The sequence below is a fragment of the Antennarius striatus genome, chromosome 2, assembly GCF_040054535.1.
Source record: "Antennarius striatus isolate MH-2024 chromosome 2, ASM4005453v1, whole genome shotgun sequence".
NCBI lineage: Eukaryota > Metazoa > Chordata > Actinopteri > Lophiiformes > Antennariidae > Antennarius > Antennarius striatus.
Genome location: NC_090777.1, coordinates 2,325,088 through 2,343,634, shown reverse-complemented (window position 1 = coordinate 2,343,634; position 18,547 = coordinate 2,325,088). Strand labels below are relative to the sequence as shown.

The following is an 18,547-nucleotide window of genomic DNA, read 5'->3' as shown; positions in this document are numbered from 1 at the left end:
CATTTTACGCCTTTTCCCAGCGGTTTCAGGACCGCTCAACTCCAGAAAGACGTTACACACATGCAGTTGTTGATTAAAAAAAGCGACACTACTTTATATACATTAGCTAAATTATGGAAATCTAGTTCATAGAGCAAACATTTCAACATTTTAATAGCGACATACAGAGAGATAGCATTACGGTCTCACTGTCTAGCTACCAGCACAGCTAGTGGAGTCATTGATCAATCCATGGTGAGGCTCGTCTGGCTGGTGTCTCACCACAGGTCTCTCCTCGGTATTTCAGCGGTAAATGTGAAAATTCAGCAATTTTGAGTAAAAATAACCTAAAATTGGTGATGTTGAACAGAAAATCACTTTACAATACGATAGATCTGGTGACGCTCTGGTACGGTTTCCTGTCCTCAGAGAGTTGCTGACCAGTGATTGACGCTCGCTGTCGCCAGATCGACGGGACCAGGTCTGCAGGAAACGGATCAGACGGGACCACGTCGACCAGACAGCTGACAACTGCAGCGTCTTTAGACTGCACGTTATTGTCCAAGAGGATGGACGTCAGGACCAAAGAGAAGAAATGCTGTGAGTGGGCTGTTAATTATTGAACTTGTGAACTCTAACTGTATTCAGTGTAATGTAATAACACTGGGCAGGGAGTTGTTCTGGTCCCTGCCCAAGAGGTGATAAGGTACCGATGGTGAAAGGTCAGCTGAGGCAGCAGTTGTCATTACTACTATGTGTACAATGTGGGTTTATTTGTAAAACAGGCTCTACGACGCATTCCTTTGACGTTATAACAAGAATGCTGTTGGAATATTTTGCATCTCATGTCAAGTTGGCTTTCAAATTCAAGTTGCTAAGCAACAGAGCCTGGAGAAACTGTCAAGAAATGACAGTGATGTGACAGAAATGTTGAACCAAAGGTTAACCAGCTCCAGGACTGTCACTATAGAGGTGACATTACATTGTTGCACAGCCCTCACTCGCTTTGCTTTGTGTAGACAATGTGCTGCATGAGGATTTAACAATTTGTGATAGAATGCAAATCTAAAATAGTTCCTGCATGCTTAATAAGTGTGTGTTGTGTGTGTGTGTGTGTGTGTGTGTGTGTGCGTGTGCGTGTGCGTGTGCGTGTGCGTGTGCGTGTGTGTGTGTGTGTGTTTTGGATGTGCACTCTGCAGCTTGGTTCTCCTATATGGCCAATTCTCCAACTATGATAGTGATGATCGGTTTACCTGCTAGAGGAAAAAGCTACTTGTCCAAGAAGTTGACGCGCTACCTCAACTGGATCGGCGTGCCAACGAGGGGTCAGTAGAAGAGAGATGCATGTTGTCTGATGATCGTGCATTAAAAAATGTGCTCAAGAACGCACTGAAAGAGAATATACTGGTCTGACAGAGTCTGACGTGAGTCTGGAAGGTGCTAACGCGGTTTCCTTTGAACTTGTCCTGTCCTTGTCTACACAGTATTTAACGTGGGTGTTTATAGGAGAGAAGCCGTGAAGTCGTATGAATCCTATGAGTTCTTCAGACATGACAATAAAGAAGCAATGGAAATAAGAAGGTGAGTTTGAGGGATTCTGTCTGCCTGTGTGATCCTGTGTGTCCTTCAATTTAGTTTAGTTTAGTTCAGTTTATTTGAAAGGAGAGAATGCAAGTTCATAAAACACATGATTATACATGGTTAAAAAAGCCAGAATTAGCCAGAAAGCTAGTTTTCATCTGTGGTCCCCTGGCCATGATGTATGAAAAGCAGTAAAATAATAAATTCAGTAAAATACATCTACAATATAGTAAAAAATATACATATTAAACACTTACTGTACTGTTAAAAGAGAATCACACATATCACAACATAACATTTGATCACAACATCAAACATCACAGCTGGCTCGTCGTTTAGTGTTGACAGCTACACGGGTCGATAAAACACATTTTCATGTTTTCTGTGAAGGCCTTGTACGTTGTAAGTAGTTGAACCTCCTCAGGTAATGAGTTCCACTCACTAGCGCCCCCCACTGACCAGGCTGACTGACTGAAAGTGCTCCTACGCAGAGGAATGAGACAGTCACCTCTGACAGAGCCCCCAGTGACCCCCCCAGAGCTTTTTGTGTGGCTGATGAACTCTACCAGAGGATCTGGAGTCAAATCATGCAGTACTTTGTAAATCTAATTCAAATCTGCAAATGTGTGGAGACCGTCCCAGTCTAAAAGGCTGTATTATTTTAAAATTGCAGTGTTGATAGTGCCAAGGTTTTTTATGCAGAACTTTAATTGCTTGTTTGTACAAAGCTTTCAATGGTTTTCTTTCACTCTGCCAACTGATTAGGTAATAGACTGAAAGTCATTGAATACAAGTTCATTTTTGTGGCTTCAGGTGACATTTCATTTAGAATTCCACGGAAATTTGCAAGATTGAACTTGATTTTTTTTTTTTTTACACAATTTTTCAATATGGGCTTTAAAGGACAGCTGTGACTCTATTAGTGCAATTTCCTCCGGGATTAATAAAGTATCTATCTCTCTATCCATCTATCTATTATCAACCCAAGATATTTATATTGGCTGACGATTTGTATTTTTTCTCCTTTAACACATATGTCAGGGTCAGGAGATACTCTATTTGTTTTGGTGAAACACATGCCTACAGTTTTAGAAACCTTTAGCCGTAGACAGAACTCCTGCTACCAGGTTGTGACACAGAACATTGTTGTAATGAGTTTAGCAGCAACAGTGTCTTTGGAGCAACCATGAACAAAGAAAACCGTGTTGTCTGCATACAGTAAGCATTCAGTGTTAGGACAAACACAAGGCAAATCACTGATATAAAGACTAAATAATAGGGAACCTAATACTGATATCTGAGGGACTCCAGAGGTAAGCTGAAGAGAACCAGATCTGCGGATGTTAACTGATACAGATTGTGTTCTAGAACAGGTTAAAATACATGCTACTTACCTCCACCAATACATTTTTTTAGGCAGTGTGCCTTGGTGGCCCTGCAGGATGTTAAGGCCTACCTGAATGAGGAAGGGGGCCAGATTGCAGTAAGGACCTACCAACCAATCAGTGTTTTTGTTAACTGGAATTTGGTGCAGTCTGAATATCCTGTGCTGTTTAATAGGTTTTTGATGCCACCAACACCACCAGAGAGAGGAGGGAACTCCTCCTTAGTTTTGCAGAGGAAAACGCTTACAAGGTGAGAAATGCAATAATTATTATTAAGTGTCATAATATATTTCCACATTAGGGATTTCTAATGATTTATGTCTTTCTTAAGGTGTTTTTTATCGAATCGATCTGTGACGATCCAGATGTCATCGCTGCAAATATCCTGGTAACTGACGAATGAGTGACTCGAAACACAGATTAGTCCTTTAATTGTAAGGCCTCACAGTAAATGTTCTCTAAAAATGTCTCTTTCACACAGAAAGTAAAGGTTTCCAATGAAGATTACACTGGGAGGGACGGAGAAAGCGTGATGGAGGACTTCCTGAAGAGAATTGAGTGCTATCAAGTCGCATACCAACCTTTAGAACCAGATGAACACGACAAGTAAGAGCTTGTTCACTTAAGTTTGCCACTGGTTGACTTTCTTACTTTTTGCTCATAAAATATAACCCTAACCTCAACCAAATCAAAAAGATGGAGTTGGGTCCTACCTGAAGGTCCTCTACTTGTTAGTTGTTAAATTATGGACATAATGTCGCCCCCTCCTGTCCACCAGGGGGCGACAGGAGTTCATTTTTAATACAGACTGCCGTCTGGTACTATAAATACTACTTATCTCTACTGTAGGTCATTTGTTTGATTGATATTATTTATTACCCAGTATTTTTGTAGTAAACATCACTATAGGTTTATTTAAATAAATGAAGCTTTCCTTATTGAATATATTTCTCATTGAAGTGAACTATTTGTCATCACTCCTGCCTTAGTGGTGTCTTGATGGTGTTGGGAGGTGCTGGTTAGCAGCAGCTGATTTATGGTTTGGACCAGTGGTCCCCAACCCCCGGGCCGCGGACCAGTACCGGTCCGTGGGTCATTTGGTACCGGGCAGCACAGAAAGAAAAAATAACTTGCATTACTTTTGTTTTATTTATTACCGAGTCTGAAAGATGTTTTTATTGTGAAAAGTGACGTCTGTGAATGACACACAGACGAATGTGTGTGTCTGTCCCGCTTGACAGGTCTGGGTCACGTGACAGGTTACCAGCCATAACCCCTAAATTTAGCGCCCACAACCGCTCCAGTGTTCTGGATTAAAGTCAAGACAGATTATCCTGAGACCCTAAAAGTATCGTAATCCCTGCTTCCATTTCCACCTCCTGTCTCTGTGAAGTGGGATTTTCCGCAGTGACCGTAAAGAAAACCAAACTGGAGTAGACCGGATGTCTGAACACACTTCAGGTGTCATTGTCTCCGTTACCCCTAGATCAGAGGTCCCCGGCCACTAATTCATTATTTTAATTATTATTATTGATTGACTTGTTCACCCTTTGATTGAAATGATCAGCATTTCTCCTACATTCAATGAACTGATTTTAAGTCACTATATTTCAAAATAAACCTCATCAGTGCCGTCGCTTCAATCGAGTTCTGAATATAATTATTTCTAACAGTTTTTTCGTTTACAGAGATGTTGATTATCAATTTAAGAGAAAAAGGTTGTTTATTGTCTGTTGATGTCTGCATTTTACATAAAACCACTGATGATTTATTATTAGACTACAGCCATCCTGGCGTCATTAACGATTATCGAGCAAATGAAGACCGGTCCGTGAAAATATTTTCTTAGGTGAAACCGGTCTGTGGCGCAAAAAAGGTTGGGGACCGCTGGTTTAGACTACACCCAGAGTGGATAAGACATCCCTCCACCAGCCTTGAGCAGAGTTAATTTACCTCCAGAAATTAGTGCATCCCTGGGATGCGCTTCAACAAAAATTTATGCATCCCAACTTGACGTTAAAGCATCCCAAAGTAATAACATAATATAAGGGTACGCAAGGATTGAGTTTTGCCAATAGTACAATATAAAAACTAAACAACCTTAATTTTAATGTTTCTATTAATAACATCATATCTGTTTGAATGAAAAGAAGAAAAAGAATTAAATTATATATTAGTTTTATCAAAATGTGAAAGCTGGGCAGTCATTTAAAAAAACAGTTTAATAAATGAAGAAAGATGTAGCACTGGTTTTTTTACATCCCGCTTTAAAGCGGTGATGTATTGTAATGTCAGTGTTCGTGTGTTCGTTCGTCCACCAAATATCTTCTGCTGCTGTTCCAGATGGAAAGATGAAACTAAAAGCACATGACTCGGGCGGCAAAGGGGATGAAAGTGAGATGATGACCTTGACCTTGAGAAAACTAGGTCAAGGTCAAATTTCAACTTTTGTACACTCAAGAATCTGATAAGATAGAAAGACGAGGGAGAAGGCCAGTGTGAGTAAGACCATAGATCAAACCTAGTGCTTCGATCAATGACAGTTGGTCAGAGCACTAGCTTTGATATTTGACCTATGCAAGTAGGTCAAGATAAAAGTTTGAATTCAGGAGTGTTGCAGGATGTTGTTACTGTTGCTTTTCACTCAATAGTTTTCTTTGAATTCAGTTCATATACAGTGCGCCCTCGATCCTCTCGGTTAATGCGTTCAAGGAACCACACGGGGATAACAAATTCCGCGACAAACTATTTATCTTATTATTTATAGTAATTTAAACATTTATGAACCCCCCCCATACTGATATTAAACCACCTTCTATCTGTATTACCTTTTCCCACATTCTGTTAGACTGTTTAAAGCACTTTTGTGTCTCACGGAAATCGGAGACTCGTGGAACGTAACACACTTCCTGATGCTGTCAGCCAATAGAATGCGCGTACGGTGTCACATGACTGCCTACCAAAAATCCGCGATGAGGTGAAGTCGTGAGTGTTGATGCGCAAATGCGCGAGGGCGTTCTGTACTGTATTCTCCTGTGGACACTACACCAAGCTGACAGAGCCTCCTCCACACAAACAGTAATATCTGTGGTAGTATCTGTCTCTTTTTCTTCATTAACATTTAATTGTTTTTTTATGCAAGAAAGCACTCATTGTCACTTGCTTTTTGTCCAACTTCTTCATCTTTTTTGGGTGCATGGTGATAATCAATCAATCAATCAAGCTTTATTTGTATAGCGCTTAATCACATCAGCAGACATTTCTAAGCGCTTCAACAGACGGACAAAACCAACAGGACACTAATTTTTGCTCTGGAGGGTCAAACTAACTCCTCGCTCTCACTGCAGTGTCTAAAATGAGCAGACATCGTGTTACTGTATGGACAATTTTAATAACGCAGAATCACGCAGGTGAGTTTTGATCATGTGAGATCAAAAAACATAATGGCGATTTCCAGGTTCGAAATTTAGGTGGAGAAATGCAAAAATTGTGAATATCTTTGTTGTTGAATTTAACTGCCTCCTCCAAGAGCTGCCACCTTACCGTGGTGTGGGAGTTTGAGTGCCCGAATGATCCCAGGAGCTATGTTGTCAGGGGCTTTATGTTCCTGCTAGGGTTTCCCTTGGCAAACAGGTCCTGGATGTTGGGCCAGATGAAGAGCAGCACAAAAACCCCTATGATGACTAAAAAAATCGAGGACCGTGACGTCGCCCGGTATGGTGCAACCGGGTAGAGGTAAGATCGGGCCTAAAAAATACAGCCCGACCCGATCCGAGCCCGTGGGTATTAAAGCCCAACCTGGCCCGAGCCCGAGGGTATTAAAGCCCGTCCCGACCCGAACGAAATTATTCAGGCTGGGTCGGCCATGGATTCGGGCTTAAGGCCTTGCCTCTACTTTCAGTGCGTATGATCGGAAAGGTAAAGTGACAGGAGAAAACACAGCTGATGCACGGAGGGAACGGAGCAGGTATTGTATGTTTCTCATACAGCACCCTTCTCTGTTTTACCTAAATTATTTATTTTATAAGGGTATTCCTTAGTTTAATATCCATAGATTGTTTGAGATACATAATACATAAATACTGTATATATTTATTAAAAAAGTTCGGGCCAGGTCGGGCTTGGATCTTAAGATCTTAAGCCCAAGTCCAAAAAAATCCAGCCTGACCCGACCCGAGCCTGAGGGTGTTAAAGCCCAACTTGACCCGGGCGTAATTACCAACTTTTTGAGCTCAACGTGGCTCGACTTTCGGGTCGGACTGGGCTTGGACTCGGGCTTGGGCTCGGGGTTAAGATTTTATCTCTACAATCGGGGCCCCACCCTGGAGCCAGGCCTGGGGTTGGGGCTCGTATGCGAGCGCCTGGTGGCCGGGCCTTTGCCCACGGGGCCCGGCCGGGCTGAGCCCGAAAAGACGACGTGGGCCCAACCTCCAGTGGACTCACCACATGCCGAGGAAGCCGTAGGGGATGGGTGCAGTGTGGATTGGGTGGCAGTCGTCAGCATGGGGCTCGACAACCCAATCCCCAGACAAAGAGTCTAGCTCTGGGGACATGAAATGTCACCTCGCTGGGGGGAAAGGAGCCAGAGCTTGTGAGGGAGGTTGAGAGGTACCGACTAGATATAGTTGGGCTCACCTCCACCCACAGCTTAGGCTCTGGAACCCAAACACTTCAGAGGGGCAGGACTCTCCACTTTTCTGGTTGCCCAAGGTGAGAGGCGGTGGGCAGGTGTGGGCTTGCTTGTGGCCCCAAAGCTCAGCCGTCACATATTGGAGTTCACCCCGGTGAACGAGAGGGTCGCGTTCGAGTTGGAGACAGGTATCTCACTGTCGTTTTGTTCTACGGGCCAAATGGCAATGCAGAATACCAGGCCTTATTGGAGTCCCTGGGAGGAGTACTGAATAGTGCTCCAACTGGGTGCTCCATTGTTCTTCTTGGGGACTTCAATACTCACGTGGGCAATTACAGTGAGACCTGGAAAGGGTTAATTAGGATGACCGGTCTCCCAGATCTGAAGATGAGTGGTGTTCTGTTATTGGACTTCTGTGGTAGTCACATTTTGTCCATTACGATACCTTGTTCAACCGCAGGGATGTCCATAAGTGCACATGGCACCAGGACACCCTAGGCCGGAGGTCCATGATCTACTTTGCTGTCGTATCATCAGACTTCCGACCACGTTTCTTGGACACTCGGATGAAAAAAGGGGCAGAGCTGTCAACCGATCACCACCTGGTGGTGAGCTGGATCCGCTGGCAGAGCAGGGGGCTGGACAGACTCGGCAGGCCCAAACGTGTTTTGAGAGTCAGTCTGTTGGGAATGTCTGGCAGAACCCCCTGTCAGCGAGGTCTTCAACTCCCACCTCCGGGAGAGCTTCTCTCATCTCACAGAATGCTGGGGACATTGAGTCAGAGTGGACCATGTTCTCCACCTCCATTGTTGAAGCGGCTGCTTGGAGCTGTGGTCGCAAGGTCTCTGGTGCCTGTCGCTGCGGTAGCCCACGAACCCGGTGGTGGACACCGGAAGTAAGGGTTGCCTTCAAGTTGAAGAAGGACTCCTATCAAATTTTGTTGAATTGTGGGACTCCGGAGGCAGCTGGCAGGTACAGGCAGGCTAGGCGTACTGCAGCTCGAGTAGTCACATAGGCAAAAACTTCGGTCTGGGAAGAGTTCGAGGAAGCCATGGAGAAATTCTGGCCAAGAAATTCTGGCCAACTATTCGATGCCTCAGGAGGGGAAAGACGTGCACAGCCAACACTGTTTACAGTGGAGGCGGAGAGCTGCTGACCTAGACTGAGGATATTGTCGGGCGGTGGAAAGAATATCTCTCAATCCCGCTGCCATATCTTACACAGAGGAAGCAGAGGCTGACTCGTCCATCACCCAAGCTGAAGTCAATGAGGTGGTTGCCAAACTCCTCAGTAGCACAGCACCGGGGGTGAATGAGATTCGCCCCGAGTACCTCAAGTTTCTGGATGTGCAGGGACTGTCATGGTTGACACGTCTCTGTAATATCGCGTGGCAGTCGGGGACAGTACCTCAGGATTGGCAGACTGGGGCGGTGGTCCCTCTTTTCAGAAAGGGGGACTGGAGGGTGTGTTCCAACTACAGGGGGATCACACTCCTCAGCCTCCTGGGGGAAGTCTATTCCAGGTTACTGGAGAGGAGGATTAGACCTATAGTCAAACCGTGGATTCAGGAGGAACAATGCGGTTTTCGTCCCGGTCGTGGAACACGTGGAAGAGCTCTACACTCTCCATCGAGTGCTTGAGGGTTCATGGGAGTTTGCCAAACCAGTCCACATGTGTTTTGTGGATCTGGAGAAGGCATTCAGTCGTGTCCCTCGTGGTATCTTGTGGGGAGTGCTTTGGGAGTAGGGGGTCCGGGGCCCCTTGCTGAGGCCTGTCCGGTCCCTGTATGAGTATGACCGAAGCTAGAGCTTGGTTCGCATTGCCGGCAGTAAGTCAGACCTGTTCCAGGTGCATGTTGGACTCCGATAGGGCTGACCTCTGTCACCGGTTCTGCTCATAATCTTTGTGGACAGAATTTCAAGGCGCAGCCGGGATCCGGAGGGAGTCCGGTTTGGGGACCAAAGGACTTCATCTCTGTTTTTTGCAGACGATGTTGTCCTGTTGGCCTTATCAAACCTGGACCTTCAGCGTGCACTGGGATGGTTTGCAGCTGAGTGTGACATGAGTGGGATGAGGATCAGCACCTCTAAATCCGAGGCCATGGTTCTCGACTGGAAAAGGGTGGTGTGCCCTCTTCAGGTCAGTGGAGAGTCTTTGCCCCAGGTGGAGGAGTTTAAGTATCTTGGGGTCTTGTTTACGAGTGAGGGAAGGATGGAACATGAGATTGGCAGATGGATCGGTGCAGCTTCTGCAGTGATGCAGTCACTGTATAGGTCTGTTGTGGTGAAGAAGGAGCTGAGTCGCAAGACAAAGCTCTCGATTTACTGGTCGATCTACGTTCCTACTCTCACCCATAGTCATGAGCTTTGGGTCATGACCGAAAGGACAAGATCCTGGATACAAGCAGCTGAAATGAGTTTCCTCCGTAGAGGGGCTGGGCACACCCTTAGAGATAGGGTGAGGAGCTCAGTCACCAGGGAGGAGCTCGGAGTAGAGCCTCTGCTCCTCCGCCTCGAGCAGAGCCAGGTGGAGTGGCTCGGGCATCTGTTCTGGATGCCTCCTGGACGCCTCCCTGGGGAGGTGTTCCGGGTATGTCCTACCGGGAATAGACCTCGAAGAAGACCTAGGACACGCTGGAGGGACAATGTCTCTCGGCTGGCCTGGGAACGCCTCGGGCTCCCCTTGGAGGAGCTGGAGGAGGTATCTGGGGAGAGGGAGGTATGGGCATCCCTGCTGAGACTGTTACCCCCGCGACCTGGCTGTAGATGATGGATGTATGGATGGATGAAATTGAAGTGCATTTAAAGCTAATGTCCCTAATGTCCCGCTGTCTGATGATTGTGCGTCCCTGTCAAAAAAATGTGCGTGTAAGATGCAAGGACGCACGCAAACAAGAACATTGCTTGAGTCATATTTCAATAATATGTACAATGAACATGTGTTTTTCTGTTGTCCTCCCCCTACAGGAATCTGTCCTTCATCCAGGTCATCAATGTGGGCCGTTGTTTCTTGGTCAACATGGTAAAGGACTACATTCAAAGTAAAATCGTGTACTACCTCATGAACACCCACGTCTACTCCCACTCCATCTACCTCTGTCGGCATGGGGAGAGCCAGCACAACCAGAAGGGGCTCATCGGGGGGGATTCTGAGCTGTCAGCCAGAGGAAGAGAGGTGCTCTGATAAATCACTTCCAGTTCCAGTCTTACAATAGCTGTTCTTTTTTTGGATACTGATGCTGTGGATGCTCCAGCTTGTCTTAGCACAAAGATTGGAAATGCTTAGCTTCCTTTGAGGTGTGATGTGTTTGTTTTCTGTTGTTGTCTTTTTTTGCTAAGCTAAGCTAACAGATTAGTGCTTCAAGGTTGAATAACTGCCCAACAACCTTTACAAACTAAAATGAAATCCTGCAGCTGTGCTTCGCCTCGTCCAAACTAATCATCGCAGCAGGGGGCTGGACTAAATCCTTTGTGGTATTTTCCCTCTCAGTTTGCAGCAGCGCTGAAGGGTTTTATTGAAAAGCAGAATCTGACAGACCTGAAGGTGTGGACCAGTCAGCTGAGGAGCACGATTCAGACGGCAGAGGAGTTGGGAGTTCCCTACGAGCAGTGGAAGATCCTGAATGAAATAGATGCAGTATGTCCACCGACGCATCACCAGAGAGACGGTGGTGTCACACAGTGTGTTCAGCTTCTATTGCATTTGTGTTTCAGGGAGTGTGTGAAGAGATGACGTATAAGATGATTGAGGAAAAATACCCAGAGGAGTTTGCTATGAGGGACCAGGACAAGTACCATTACCGCTACCCTGGTGGAGAGGTAAGGGGAACTCCCTCCACTGGTGAAGGCTCCCTAATGCTGCACTGGTTGAGTCTGATAATGCGCCGTCTGTGTTCAGTCCTACCAGGACCTGGTCCAGAGGCTGGAGCCGGCCATTATAGAGCCGGAGCGGCAGGGCAACGTACTGGTCATCTGTCATCAGGCCGTCCTGCGCTGCTTGCTCGCCTATTTTCTGAACAAGAATTCAGGTTTGATACACATGTCAGAAATGTGTTTTCGAAACGAACTTCCACATCCAGATACAGAAAAGGATGTTTGGTAAATTACAGTTGTGAATGTGAGATGCAGTTGTCAAGGAAACAAACTGAAAAATCACATAACCATTGGAGGAATGTGGTCAAACAGAAGTGATCTTGGATTCTAGGATTTAAGAATTTAACTTAACAGGGATTAAGCTCCACCCTGGTGACTGAGCTCCTCACCCTATCTCTAAGGGTGCGGCCAGCCAGTCTACAGAGGAAACTCATTTCAGCTGCTTGTGTCCTGGATCTTGTCCTTTCGGTCGTGACCATGAAAGTAGAAACATAGATTGACCAGTAAATCAGGAGCTTTGTCTTTCGTTTCAGCTCCTTCTTCACCATGACAGACCTATACAATGACTGCAAAACTGCAGCTGCTACACCAAACTCATATTCCGTTCCTCCCTGACTCATGAATAAGACCCCAAGATACTTGAACTCCTCCACTTGGGGCAAAGACTCTCTACCGACCCAAAGAGGGCAGAACACCTTTTTCCGATCGTCAACCGTGGCTTCGGATTTCGAGGTGCTGATCCTCATCCCACTCAAGTTGGACTCAGGCGCAAACTGCTCCAGTTCATGCTGAAGGTCCAGGTGTGATGAGGTCAACAGGACAACATCGTCTACAAAAAGATGAAGTGAAATCCTTTGGTCCCCAAACGGGACTTCCTCCAGTTGACCCTACAAATTCTGTCCACAAAAATTATGAACAGAACCACTCTCAGTCTGTTCCATCACCTAAGACCTGTTTGGTAGGATACCCTTCCAGGAGCATAAAGCCCCCGATAGCATAGCTCCAGGATCATTCGGACACTCAGACTCCCCCACCAAAGAAACGGTGACAGTTCAAAGGGGAGGTGGGAAATGAGTATGAGTAATAACACTTACCGGATTGACAACTGAGTGGGTTCTGTGTGGGAGAAAACAGAAAACACTTCTGAAAACCTCACTGTTGTGCGGCCAATCAAGCACAACAAGGTTTACCTGTTACTGACAATTTACTGTCCCTTTATTTCCTGACAGAGGATCTGCCCTACCTGAGGTGTCCCCTGCACACCGTCATCAAACTGACTCCTGTGGCTTATGGTGAGTTCCTTCAAAGAACTCTTCACAAATAAGCAGAACCTTCACGTCTTGTGGGCCGTGACAGATTTTCTTCTGTCTTCCTCTTCTAGGTTGTAAAGTGGACATGATTGACTTGAAGGTTGAAGCTGTCAACACTCACAGGGACAGACCATTGGTAAGCTCTAGTGTTGTAAACCTCGGTCAGTAGTTGTGTCCACACAGACAGAAGTTTAGTCCACTATTATTTCAACTTCCATCAGTGCTCTGATGGATGTTGAAATAATATATAATTTATTTATCCCAAACTGGGAAATTTAGATGTATATGTAGACAGAGTGGGTGTTACCACACAACCACATTTAATGAGGAAGCTCTTTTTACCTGGAACCATAAATATCCTGTCTGCTGAGATTAATAGAACACCTGCCTTACTTCCACCAGACACCCAGATATCGTTTGGAGGCCAGCTGGTTGGTTTTTAGGAGATGCTGACAGTCAGTTTGATGGTGGGATGCAGGTGTATATTTTAAGGGGCAGAAGGAAATATAACATTTAGGGTAGGAGTGTTGATTCTCTTGTGTGAGTTATGAATGTCATCACGGTAGGAATTTCTTTACTTTGTGACGTGTCACTAATGCAGGGCTTCAATATCCAAATTTGGTTTAATTGGTGCACCTGTAGAAAGCGTATATTAATCAGCTCACCTTCACTCCTTCACTCGCCAGAATGAAGTCATGAGCAACGGCAAGTTTCCCCCTGCCATCCCAGGCTCCCACTTTACTCAGCATGCAGTTTTCTGAAGCATCTGAGGGGTCGGAGCTACTGCAGAATGAGGTCAGTGCTGTATCCATCCATCTTCAACCTCTTGTCTGTACATGAGTCATGGGGGCAACCTGCACCTGGAACATGTCTGACTTATGGCTGGCAACATGAACCCAGCTCTGGCTTTGGTCATATAGGGATCGGACAGCCTTCAACAAAGGGCCATTAACCCCATATTCCCGAAGCACTATACCACAAGATGCCTCAAGGGACCTGCCCTCTCCAGATCCACAGACCTGGTTGGGCAAATTCACACGAACCCTGGAGCACGCGATGGAGGGTGTAGAGCTGGTCCAATGTTCCGCGACCTGGACGAAAAGGGTTATGGTCCCCCGTTTTTGAAAAGAGGGACCATCAACCCGATCCAGAGGTACTGACCCCTACTGCCATGCGTCAAACAAGGCAATCCCTGCACATCCAGAGACTTGGGGTACTCAGGGCAAATCTCATTCACCCCCAGTGCTTTGCCACCAAGGAGTTTGGCAACCACCTCGGTGACTTCAGCTTGGGTGATGAGACCTCAGCAGTTCATCTGTGTAAGGCATTGGAAGCAGGATTGACGAGATCCTTGAAGTATTCTTTCCATCGCCCGACAATATCCTCAGTCGAGGTCAGCAGCTCTTTGCCTCTACTGTAAACGGTGTTGACTGTTCACCGCTTTCCCCTCCTGAAGCGCCGAACAGTTTACCAAAATTTCTTCAAGGCTGACCAATAGTCTTTCTCCATGGCCTCCCCGAACTCCTAGACCCCAGTTTGTACTCCATTGACCACTCGGGCAGAAGTACGCCTGGCCTGGTCGTACCTGTCAGCTAATTTCATAGGAATCCTTCTTCAGCTTGATGGCATCCCTTACTTTCAGTGTCCACCACCGGGTTCAAGGGTTACCGCCACGACAAGCACCAGAGACCTTGCCACCACAGCTCCGAGCAGCCGCTTCAACAATGGAGGTGGAGAACATGGTCCACTCTGACTCTGCCCCCAGCCTCCTGTGAGATGAGAGAAGCTCTCCTGGAGGTGGGAGTTGAAGACCTCACTGACAGAGGGTTCTGTCAGACGTTCCCAACACTCTTAAAACATCTTTGGGCCTGCCGAGTCTGTCCGGCCCCCTGCTCGGATCCAGCTCACCAACAGGTGGTGAAAGGTTGACAGCTCTGTCCCTCTGCTCACCCGAGTGTCCAACACACGCAGTCGGAGGTCTGATGATACAACAATGAAGTCGATCATTGACCTCCGGCCTAGGATATCCTGGTGCCATGTGCACTTATGGACATCCCTGTGCCCTAACAAAGTGTTCATTATAGACAAATTGTGACTAGCACAGAAGTCCAATAATAGAACACCACTCATGTTCAGATCAGGGAGGTCATTCATCCCAAACTCCCCTTTCCAGGTCTACTGTCACTCCCAACCTGAGCGTTTAAGTCCGCAAGAAGAACAATGAAGTCTCCAGCCAGAGGAGGATTCAGCACTCCTTCCAGAGACTCCAAGAAGGCAGGGTATCCCACATGTCTGCCCTGACCTCAGGTCTTAACGCTAATGCAGCCAAAGCAAAAGCCTCCTGTTTTTGTTGGGTGTTTTCATTCATGTCGTCTGCTTTCTCTGTCCTCCCCCTCCAACCTGCAGGACCTGGTGAACGGTTTGTCGGTGGTGGAACCGGATGACGGCATTCAGAGATGACGAGATGTGGATCAGCTGCTCTGTCCACATCACATTTGTTACGCCATTGTTTTACCTTTCATTCCTTTCTTTTCTCCACGAGGGCATTTCACTTTATCTGAGAAACCAGCAGCATCTTCATTCGGTGTAGAGCTGTGTTGTGTTGGGTTGGGTTGTTGTGGTATCAGGGCGTATTTTGGGTGGCAGTGGGTCAGTGGTAGAGCGGGTCTTCCAATGTTCCAAGATCATCGGTTTGAATCTTGCTCCCACCCAGTCACTTTGGAGTGTTAGCTGACAGGGGGAGGCATCAGCTCACCTCCCGTGCACTGCCGAGGTGCCCTTGAGCAAGGTGCCGTCCCCTTTACAAGTTTCTCATTGGAGGCGAACCAAGAAGGAGCTGCCTGCCCACAGGCCCCTTGTGTGTGTGTGTGTGTGTGTGTGTGCGTGCGTGCGTGCGTGCGTGCGTGCGTGCGTGCGTGCGTGCGTGCGTGCGTGCGTGCGTGCGTGTGTGTGTGTGTTATAGGTCTGTACACACTACATGTAGATGCATGCAACTACTAACCTGTGTGTAGAGTGGACTTTTAATTTCCCTTCGGGGATTAATACAGTTAATACAATAAAATATTTTAAAAAATATATCAGTTATTCCTGTGTTAGTGTAAGTGTGCATGAACGTACATAGACTTGATGCCTCAGTGCTGTGACTAACTTTCCGTCTGTGATTCTGGTGTATTTAGAATCAGGGCGTGCGGATTGTAGATGTTTTACCTCATGCCTTCAGTTTTAGTGTTGGACTGTGCCTCTATTGAAGGAAGAAACAAACAGCCTCAGTTTGTCCTCAAGCATTCCAGACTGACTTATACAAACCTGTTCAATACATTTCAAATAAGAAATGGAAATTTTCTCCAATATTTGCAGATTAAGAAGACAATCGTAAGAAGCTTTCCGACGCTTCAGCCAACCTAACCTCCACCTGATTTAAAGCTACCTGCATTCATCAGCTGTGTCCAAAACTTAACAAAAATATCTCCAAGATATATACTGTAGCGTACTCACAAAAAGTATACATCTACCAACCGCAAAATGGGAAAAATATTTAACTGCATCTTTAGACCATGACTCTAGGAGCGAGATTTGTGGAAATACATTTAACATAACAAAGAATACTAACAAATAATTCAATTTAAGGTACTTCATAGAGCACATGTAACGCAACATAAATTATATAAAATGGGCTTTTCTAAATCAGACATATACTGTATGTACCTAATGCACACAAAACACAATCAATACTTACTTTCATGCCTTTGGCTATGTTCACCTGTCCAACAGTCTTTATTTTCTGTTTGGACCTCTTGCAGACTCTCTGAACCATGAAGCATAACATGCACAACAAAATGGCGTTAAGTTGAATAGCCACCAGCCCCGAACAACGCCTTACTGGCATGAAAATTAAAATGGGCAACAAACAAAAATGTGTGAGGTGGCGACTCTCGCTCTCTAACACTTTCCAACCGTATCAAACGCACTCAAACTCAAACAGGGAGAGAAAAGGCAAACTTTTGCTGTCATTTAACAAAAAATGACAGTATTGCTCAGTCTCACCTCATTTATTGTGTAAACTCTGACCACAGCTCAACATTCTCATTAGCCTTTTAAACATTAGATATTCAGTACAACAAAGTAATACTCATAAAATTTAGACGGTTTATCACATTATTTTTCCATTGGAACATTGGAGGCGGAATCACTGGGTGTAGAAGAGATAGAAGGAGGATTCCTAGCCTGTGTCCCTTTCTTTGGGAATCTGACAAAAAAGACCATTGGACCAGTCTTCAGGGCAGGTGTTACTGATCCAGCAGTTGTGGAACAGATGTGTCCCTTGATATGCCTGATATTGTGTTATGGAGTAGTTACATTTAGTTACATTACACTGAGTTACATTTAGTTACATTTATTAGTTACATTAAGGAGTAGTTACATTTAGTTACATTACACTGAGTTACATTTAGTTACATTTATTAGTTACATTAAGGAGTAGTTACATTTAGTTACATTACACTGAGTTACATTTAGGTGTTGGCAGGGTGTTCTGACTCGGGTTGAGGACTTAGACAGACTGAACCCATCTGGATGCTTGCTCAGGCCCTGATGTACACTTGTTGACATTCTTGTCCCATCATGGGTAGCTGGCCTGCACACTTTTCCAGACACTCACTCTGGTCTGGTGACTTTGTGATTATATCAACAGTGCCAAGATTTCCAGTGGAAGCAGCTTTCCCAGCTTTACTCGCCAGATTTTCAACAAAGATCCTCTTGTGTCCCCGAGCACTCCTACTCACTTCTTTATCCCTAATTCTATAGGACATCTTGGCTCACTTGATGAGTCGAGGAGACAGAAAATCTGTATATTTGTATGTATTTGGCTATCTATCTATCTATCTATCTATCTATCTATCTATCTATCTATCTATCTATCTATCTATCTATCTATCTATCTATCTATCTATCTATCTATCTATCTATCTATCTATCTATCTATCTATCTATCTATCTATCTATTTATCTATCTCATACCTGTCAACCAGTACGTTTTTGCCGTTTTTATGTATTTTAAGACGTGTACGGCGTAGAAGAAAATCTGTACGGAAAAACGCAAATTTGCCAATTATGGGTACCATCCGGTATGCACCTAATATCAAGAAACGGCAAATCAAACGAGTTCGCCAAGGTAGTCTCCATTCCGTTTTTCGTCGCAAACGAAACGACCGGTTTGATGCTACTGTGCGCATGTGTGTGCCACCTTGGTATTTCCCATTGCATCATTCCGATCATGTGTGAACAGAGCGAAAGCACAGTGAAGGCCTCTGCCTTCACTGATCCGGTCATTGAAAAGTGCAGAACACAGCCTTTCACACTGATGATGGATGAAAGTAATGATCGCAGCTGCAACAAAGACTTGTTATTCTGGCTCGTTTCGTTGATGGGGAAGCTGTTGTGACCAGGCTTCTTGATCTTCCAGCCCTCAAGTCAGGAACTGCCTCAGCAATTTTCCAAGTTGTGGAAGATTGTGTCACAAGCAACAACATTCCATGGAGCAACATTGTAGGATTTGTGAGTGACAACTGCAACACCGTGGTGGGCTCAAAGGATTCTTTCTTAACAAGACTGAAGCAGAAAAATCCAAATGTATTTAGTATTGGTTGTGTTTGCCATCTAGCAAGCCTGTGTGTAAAAGATGGTGTTAAGCAGCTACCATTTAAGGTGGACGACTTGTTGGTAGACATTTTTTATTTTTCCATCGCAGTTCTAAACGAATCGAGGAATTCAAGGAATTTCAACAATTTGCAG

General features: G+C 45.4%; 1 protein-coding gene across 1 annotated transcript; it reads left to right on the top strand.

The window, feature by feature from the left end:
* Positions 1-516: 516 nt before the first annotated feature.
* Positions 517-15,627, top strand: LOC137606380 (6-phosphofructo-2-kinase/fructose-2,6-bisphosphatase 2-like). The gene is made up of 15 exons (XM_068331628.1): positions 517-579; positions 1,179-1,304; positions 1,464-1,560; positions 2,977-3,043; positions 3,121-3,195; positions 3,277-3,333; positions 3,427-3,551; positions 10,542-10,749; positions 11,065-11,211; positions 11,289-11,393; positions 11,473-11,602; positions 12,677-12,739; positions 12,829-12,893; positions 13,444-13,552; positions 15,164-15,627. The coding sequence occupies exons 1-14, from the start codon at positions 549-551 to the stop codon at positions 13,516-13,518; spliced, it is 1,371 nt and encodes a 456-aa protein (XP_068187729.1). The 5' UTR covers positions 517-548; the 3' UTR covers positions 13,519-13,552; positions 15,164-15,627.
* Positions 15,628-18,547: the final 2,920 nt, after the last annotated feature.

Excerpts from the sequence above, each read along its gene's own strand:
- LOC137606380 (XM_068331628.1), top strand. The coding sequence starts at position 549 with ATGGACGTCAGGACCAAAGAGAAGAAATGCT. Across the intron at positions 11,212-11,288 it reads TCCTGAATGAAATAGATGCA|GGAGTGTGTGAAGAGATGAC; the intron begins GTATGTCCACCG and ends TTTGTGTTTCAG. Across the intron at positions 12,740-12,828 it reads ACTGACTCCTGTGGCTTATG|GTTGTAAAGTGGACATGATT; the intron begins GTGAGTTCCTTC and ends TTCCTCTTCTAG.